Genomic DNA, 8,263 nt, shown 5'->3' with positions numbered 1-8,263 from the left:
TCTGTTTTTGAGAAGGTGTTCACTGTTCAGCGTGCTTGGTTACAGAGTGAGCTTAACTTATTTTTGTTGTGATGCCGATACACAAAAAGCTGATGTATAGATTTGTCTCTCTAAACAACCAACAGCAGATTTTTTTTTTTTTTCAGATTCTACTTCTTGACCTCTAGTATATTGGAGGTCTGCTGAATTTCTTCTTTTTAACACTTCAGTGCTTGAGAAAAAATAGGACTGTCGCAGAGGAAAGAAAATGTCATAATGTGCAGTATCAGACAGTAAAGACAAAAGAATACTTGCGTAACATATAAAGCAATAAAATGACTGAAGCTACGTATGACTAATTAAATGCACTTACATATTTTTAAAATAAGTTTCTAACCTTTTTGATCTGGCGTTAAAGTCTTTAGGTAGAGTCCTGCAAATTGTGCTGCTTCAGTATCTTTGAAAAGACACTTGAAGTCATATGAACATAGAATTCAAGTATTAGTGAGACTAGAGATCTTTTTATACTCTTTCAGTGTGAGCACTCAAGGTACAGTGTTTAAATCTAACATGTACAGATTTTTGGTTGTCCAATATAACCTAGAAGTGCTAAGAAGATAGCTAATAACTTCTAGTAAGTAATGTAGTATAGCATTTAGTGATGTAGAGGTTGAAGTTCATTAACGGCTTTAAATAAACTATTATATGACTCGTTTGTAAAGCACAGCTACCTATTTAATAGCTTACTTTAAAAGCATTTCTTAAGTTGCAGACCTATAAGATTACAAATGTCACTCATGTTAGCATAATCCACATGCAAGTGATGAAGCCTTTGCTTTGATGTGCTAAATTGGAGGAGGACTAATGGAGCTATGAATATACAATAGAACATATTTAAGTAGTAGTCTTGCTTTAGGTAAAACACTTCCTTGAAACCAGAGGCATTTCAGACAATAAAACAGGCTCTAATGGGGATGTAGGTGTGGACAGAAGACTACTGGAAACACTTAGATTTGTCCTTATGTGAAAAATCACTTCTTTAGGAGATCTATAAGGAAAAACATGTACTTGTTCACCTTTTATCACATGCATTTGCTACACTGAGGCTGAAATATACCCTCTGCATTTAGTGCTGCTGGAAAGTCATACAAATAATCATTCAGTAAGAGCTTCCCTCACTTTCAAAAATGAATGCTGTTAAAAAAATCAAAGGAAGTATTACTAATCTGAAATCATCCTCGTGAACCTGGATAAAACGCTCTGTCTATACTGCATCTAAACGTCTCAATCATATAAATTGTCACTCTTATTAATGAAACAATTTTGTAAAAAGATTGCCCTCTAAATGGGTTTAATGTTTTTACCTATCCAGCTGTCTAGTTATGAGATTTACGCATCCTGGCAGGCAGTGGGACATTAAGCCTTTCCAAACCAAATTCTGTTTGCAGCAAGATACTGTCTTTTCAGTCCTACATGATTTATCTTTAAATATTTTAACAGGTTATGCAGTATCTTATGAAATATAAAATGAGAATGTCTTACCAAAATGAAGCCTATGAAATTAAGTCACATCTTTAGAATATTAACCACACTGAGTTTGTCTCCTTTTTTCCCTGTTAGTTAACACTGATAAAATTTGCATCATCTAATTTTAGGGTAAATACTAAAAAAAAAACCCCCAACCCATACTGCCATAGTATGACTTGCTATCAAGTACCGTCAGGCATTTCAAAAGATCATTTTAATTTAAATGTTTTTTCAAAGTCTTTGGCTGGTAGTTATACGTCAAGTGTGAGGCTTTTTGCAAGGATCTACGTCTGAACAGCTCTATTAAAACAACAAATAAAATGGAGATCGGAACATTTATGTATATATATTTTTTTAAGTATTGTATTTCTTCAGTGTGAAATTACGTGTTCCAGATCTGGTTTCACTGCCTGAGCCTCCTGTACATGAAGTACCAGATAACCATTGTTGCTGCTTGTTACTTTTAGTACCAGGTGTATGCCTATTGTCAGTCCAGCTAAGCCACAGAAGAGCTTATTGCAATTAAATAGCAATTTGTTTCTATGAAACTGCAATTAAAGTATTACTGATCAGCCATTTTAGATTGGCAGTGCTTTGACTGCATGTTAAACAGTGAGGAGCTCTCGATTTATTTCTGCAGTCTGAGCTGCGAGTACAGTGAAGTGTAACATGCTCACCTATGTCCCTTGTCAAGTTGAAAGTATGAGTCCTCCGTGAAGCACTCTGATCTCATCACGAACATGCTGAGAGCAATGACAAGTCAGGGCTGATCTCTGTAAGTTGAACTTGCAACTTACAGGACCTGAAGTTATTACTGTTTTCTGTTCCTGTATAAGCAGGGATGTGTACACTTCCTACAGGGGATGTTTTCAACTTCAGATTGATTCTGTTGAGAATGGACTGCAAGTTGTGGGCTGCAAGCCAATAATGTACTGCAGGTCCTGACTTGTTAGAGCTGTGTAAACAGGGCTACTATATCCCCTTAATCACAACTAATAAAAGACTAGAAGAAAGCAATCAATTACCTTATAAGTTGGTTGGGTTTTTTTTTAATAAAAAGCAGAAGTTTATCTGACAAAGCTATTATTTTCACACTTGTACAACAGATGAGACAGTTTAAAGCAATCCGATCAGCTTACCTGTGCGCACCCGGGGTTTGCTGGCGACTATTCGCCTGTGACATTCCCGGGAAGCCGCAGTGCTCCTGCCCCCAAGCCTGGCAGAACCCGCCAGCCACCGCCTTGAGTCCCCTGCCAAGCTTGTGGCCATTCGTGGTTGACTTGAAATCTGAAATGTAAATTTTGGGTGCAAATTAAAAACTTGTTTGTAAGAACTCAAAGAGGAATTAACTTTGTAGTGGTAATTATATTTCTTAATTATCACCGTATTTTAACAAAGTCTGAGACACGTTAACTTTAGTTCCTGCATTTTTGCACAGTGGAGGCTGTAGACATCCTCGTTCCTTCGCCAGAGGGGATGACATCACACCTGTGGCATGCATGAGATAAGCGTTGCTTCATTTAGAAACAGGTTCCTGTCTCTCAGAGGTGTTCCTTGGGGGGTGAAATGGCTTGGGTCCTAGTCCTGAAGTGTGACCCATCGGGGTAGATGAGTGCCGCTGAGCAAACTGCTGCATCAGGTGGTAAACGGGTAACACAGGCACCCGTGTGCCAGCTGAGCAGCGGTACGTGCCCAGTGTGCGCAGGCTCTTAGCCCCTGGCAAATGGCAAGTAAAATGCCTGTGCTTAAACCTCAGTGAAAATGGCCCAGCTGACAGTCAGTAATTCATTCACCCGCAGTAGACTGGTCATATGTCTGAGCCCAAGGCCTGAAAAAAGTCCTGTTTACTGGAGACAGAAGCGACTGTGTTGAGGATTTTTTTTTTTCCCCTCCTCTGTGGGTATTTTTTTAACAAGTCGGGTTCTGTTGTTCTGTTTCTTTTAACAGCAGTTCTAGCATTAAGTTCACAGAAATGTTTTTGGTGTGCAGGAGGCTACACAGTTCAAGGGGGAGGCAATAGCATCTAAGATGGCAGCTGGGGATGTAAGCCTTAGTCCTGCCCGGTGGCTCATGTTGCTTTTTTGCCCCTGCTCGCCTCTAGCTTGTCCAAGCAAGGGCCTGGCACCACAAGGGCTGGAGTTTTTTGGGTTTTTTTAATGAGGCCTCTCAGTGCTACTGTATTAAAAGTAATAAATTGCAGAATTTTAGTGACTGGAAAGGCATGCGCAGGCCGTACCACGATGTGTTTAGCCAGGTCAGAAAAGATGTAAAGTCCAGTGACTTAACCAAGAGCTGTCGCTGTAATAGGGTGATGCTTGAGGAATGCTATGTGGGGGCTCAAGCCTCTGAAGGACCAGTCCTGAAAAGGGCCTGGGCTTTCAAACAGCAAAGCACGCACACCCAGGAAGGCTGGAAATTTTAATAGGTGCTGAGTAACTTCCGAAAAATTTGAGCTTAAACTTCTCTCATATTCACCGTTCTAATACAGGCCTCGTAGACCATTGTGCCCTTTTGTTCCCGTGTGTAATATCACTCTTACATTTTTGTAATCATTTTATCTGTTTAAATCTGTTCCCTGCTACATTAGATGTTCACCTCAGTTTACAAATGCTGAGCTTGAAAATTGATTTTTTTTAAAATGATGATTAAAAATGTTTAAAAAAAATAGTATTTTGCTTTTTAGGATTTTTTATTGACTGCTACGTATTTAACTTTAAAAAAACCAAACCAAACCAAACCAAAAAAACTCAACAATTTTGTTGAAACAGTCCTACAAACCATAGCATTAAGCCCAAAACTAAGCTTGAGACATTCTTGCCCCAAAGGACTTTTTTGTGGGAGAGAAAATGGACATTTTGAAAAGAGCTATTCCTTCTGGTTGGGTCCCGGACCCAGTGAACATGCCCATGAGGGAGGGAGCCGTGCTGCCGAGCACAGTGAGGGTGGCAGCATGAAAGGAGCCCCTGCAGACAGAGCCTGCCCTGGTGCCTTTCTTGGCAGGGGTGAGCGGCGAGTGGTCCCCTCTGGTGCTCATCGTGTCCTTTGCAATTAAGGGAGTGGTGGCTGTTGGGCAAGCTGAAGCTCTGCATGTGCAGCCAGGTTCCTCTGCAGCTAAACCAGCCAATGTTTCTTTCTCGCATTGTTGGAATATGCTGTTAATTACATTTTGAAATATCCGTATACTTTTCCTCTTAGGGGATCTTACAAGCAGGCTTTTTGCTAACAACTTCTGTGGTCCGCTGTAACCTCTCAGAATAATCATTGGTTCCATTGAACTTATACCAGTTGTTTTGTTAAACTAAATTGAGAGAACAGGGCCTATATTAATTCTCAAAAGACAAGAGATTGCCCTGTTATTTGGGGAAATCTTGATTGCTTATAGAAGAATAAATGAACAAGGCAGATATTTTTACACCTGACTTCAATTTCTTTGAGCAGTGGAGAATGTCCAGAAGGAGGAAAAAAAATCCAGCTAAAACTCATAAGCCAGCCATTAATAGGCTAATTTTATTGTGCTGTAAAATCATCAGTTGCTTATAGAAAACAAAGGGGCAATGAATGCGGTATTTGTCTTTTATTCTTAGAAAAAACCTTAAGATCAAACAGCCCCTAAAAGACTGAGCTGATATGCATCCCACTTCTTACATATTTTTGGATATCCTCTGATATTCATGCCACTGATGTATTTGATAGGTAATTATATCAGCCATATCAAGATGCTGATACCAAACAGTGGAAGGCTTCAGTGTTTTGCCATAAAGCTTATATCCCTTGTTACTGAACTCTCATCAGACTTGGGATCTGCAGCAATCATTCGAAAGCTGTAGTTGGTATTTTTGTGCTTATGCCACATTTAAAAATTATTATTCTTGCTTCATCAGTTAGTCTTTTTAGTTGGCTTGAAAAAAAACATATTGCAAATGAGCTACTATTCTTATTTGTTGTTTTAAGAAGGGTAAGCACCGAAGTATTCAAATGGAACAGATTATACCTTTAATTACATCCAAACAGGATGCTGAGCTGATTTTTCTATTTTCCGTTTAATTGCTATAGTTCAAAAAGATATTGCAAATTTGTAGATGAATTATTTAAGCATAGCCTTCTGGCCTCTGTTTTTACGAGGGAGACCAAAAGAGAAAAAAAAAAGAAAAAATAATTTAAAGGGGAAAATTGCCACTTCCTTCTTTAAGAAAGAAGTTCGAATAAAACATCTTGGGGGAGATGTTTTAGCTGGATAGATGTTTTATGCTTTCTGAGAGCATCTTGGGACTCCATGGGCTTTGTTTGTATCCCACCAACAACACCAACCACCCCCTCTCGTGCTGTGGGGAGCAAAGGGCTGTTTCTTCTCTAACCTGCTTGTCGGTGAGCGTGTTGCTTCACGGATGCGATCCCAACCAGCCACTCTTTTCGTGGATGTGCTTGATCTCCGTTCTCCTACATACAAAATGAGAATAATGAAAGCAAACACAATTCATCACTTCTTAAACTAAATATATTTCCATTTTGTTTGCATGTGTGTGTGTATACATCATTCACCATATATATTTAGAATATGTGCTACGACATTACAGCCAGTGATAAATCCTGCTCACTTACTATATGTGTTATTTGCTGCAACATTAAGCTCAGTAAGAATTTTATATGTAACTTGTACCAAAACTAAATATATTGTGGAATTGATGCACAGTTGTAAACAAGAGCATAACTTCCCACTTCAACACAGTTGAAGGTGGCAGCTTGTGTGGCAATTCTTTTGTAAACAATTGCAGACTTTCCAAAGAATAAGCCAGTTAATTACATTTTTAATGATGTTTTTAGAAAATAGGATTCTTGGGGGGGGAAAAACCCCTGTAACACCAACAAAAAAAGTAAACCTAAAGCTTGTACTGTATAAAGAAATACTGTACGTGAAAAAACGCATTGTGCTAGGCCCAGGTCTTTTGCTTCCCCCCACCTTCTTTTTTTCCTTCTAGTGAACTTGCCTGTGTAGAGTATTTTTTTATAGCTCTACTGTGAATTCAAAGAAAGATGACACTGGCACAATCTATTTAATTTTTTTTTGTGGATTATCTTATTTCATTATTTTCAATAGTGCTAAGTATGTGCTACCCACTTAGAGAGCAGTGCATAGCAAAGCTCAAGATGTCCTCTTAAATACACAAAGCTTATGCAAGGCCGTGACACAAGTAGGTTTTAAACGCTAGCAGCGTTGGCAGCTTTGAAGGGCTGATATGATACAGCCTTGCCAACACGTCACAGGTTACATGGGGAGATTCAGGGAGAAACTGAACTAGCTGGAGTAAGAGTAGTACACAACTTTTATTGATGAAGTTCAGGGGAAAGAGGCACCAGGGGCAGCTGTATTAATCCCATAATAACTTGAAATATAATCAGTACATTGCTGCAGGGATGGCTAAGAAGGGAGGGAGGTGGAGGTGTCAGGGTTTAAGTTCACAGGCTTTCCCAGTTCATTAAAAAGTGAATCAATCAGAGAAACAGGCTGGCTTTTCAAAGGGCTGGCAGTTGTGAACAGGCTTCGGACGTTGGGAGGCACACAGATGGTGTGTCCGTCCTCGTGCAGAGGCTGCTGGAGCTCAGCAGCCATCCATTTGGGGAGACGGCTGTGTTTTACCCTGCTCAAGCTAGTAAAATGTGTTATAATGTGCTAGGGGAGATTCTGGCTGGATTTTGAGAACTTAAAAGCTAGGCAGTGTTGGTGCTGTGGGCCATATAAAGGTGATGCTGATAGATGTTTATGAAGGGAAAAAAAGTTTTGTTTTATAATTTCTAGAGTGGTGGTTTAACCAGCAGGCAAATGGGCAGAAGGAGTCTGCCTACAGGACCCCTCTTTGTAGGCAGCTGGTATAGTAATTAGCTCATTACTATTAATTTTTGCCATCCCTGGACTGATCAGTGATGTATTTTAGAAAAAAACCAAGTGGAATTCATATATCTGGATCTGGCATTTCCTACATCCTTTTGATGAAGCTGGTGCATGTACACAGACCAGGGAACATCCTCAGAGAGTGAGCTTACTCACACCCACAGGCACTCGGAGGTTTAGGACAGAATGCCCTATATTTAAATAGGACTCATGACTTTTTAATTACTGCACAGTACAACAGGGCTCAGTGAGAACACATGGTTGTCCAAACTGGTGTGCTGTGATTGCTCACCAGCGGTATGGGAGCGTGTTTCATCAGTGGTCTGTAGTTCACATGAGAATGAGTACCCACCACAGGCACAGGTAGGATCACTGACAGACAGACAGTATTTCCATACAAACCTCAGCCCTGTGTTGAGAAGATTGTATGACTGATACAGGCTGAAAAACATCCACGTCAGAAGGCAGCAGTGTCAGTGTGACCTGATGGCTCCTTAGAGGGAAGCGTGTCCCTTCGTGGACATCTTTTCTGGAATGCAAGTCCAAATCTTCATCAGCCTCCGACCAGCTCATCCCCTGCCCCTTGCATGGATCCTGCCGTGCTCGCAGCGGGCCAGGGACTGCCCTCAGGTTAATTAATAGTTCCACTGGTTGCTGGAGGAGCTGTGGAGAAGGGGAAAGACATACTTTGTCAGTATGAGAGTTAAGAGAGGCAGGCTCCTTTTTGCCAACATTTGCTTTTAAATAATTTTTGCTTTCTAAGCTGTTTATAACAATACGAAAAAAACCAATGTACCTATTATTCTGTCAATCTTCAAGGCAAATGTTTGGCAAGGGCATATTTTAATCCCACCCACCCAACCTCACTGC

At 40.2% G+C, this 8,263-nt stretch overlaps 1 protein-coding gene across 1 annotated transcript in view; it reads right to left on the bottom strand.

The window, feature by feature from the left end:
* The window catches only part of LOC127019100 (uncharacterized), a 32,180-nt gene that overhangs the window by 23,220 nt on the left and 697 nt on the right, over window positions 1–8,263 (bottom strand). The window contains exons 2-4 of the mRNA XM_050901017.1: window positions 7,796–8,156; window positions 5,862–5,943; window positions 2,646–2,793 (exon numbers count right to left, since the gene is read on the bottom strand). Coding sequence (XP_050756974.1) covers window positions 2,646–2,793; window positions 5,862–5,943; window positions 7,796–8,156 — 591 coding nt within the window. The remainder of the gene's footprint in view (window positions 1–2,645; window positions 2,794–5,861; window positions 5,944–7,795; window positions 8,157–8,263) is intronic.

Source organism: Gymnogyps californianus, chromosome 8 (assembly GCF_018139145.2).
Source record: "Gymnogyps californianus isolate 813 chromosome 8, ASM1813914v2, whole genome shotgun sequence".
Classification (NCBI taxonomy): domain Eukaryota; kingdom Metazoa; phylum Chordata; class Aves; order Accipitriformes; family Cathartidae; genus Gymnogyps; species Gymnogyps californianus.
The sequence above is the reverse complement of the archived record's forward strand: the minus strand, read 5'-3'. Positions and strand labels throughout refer to the sequence as shown.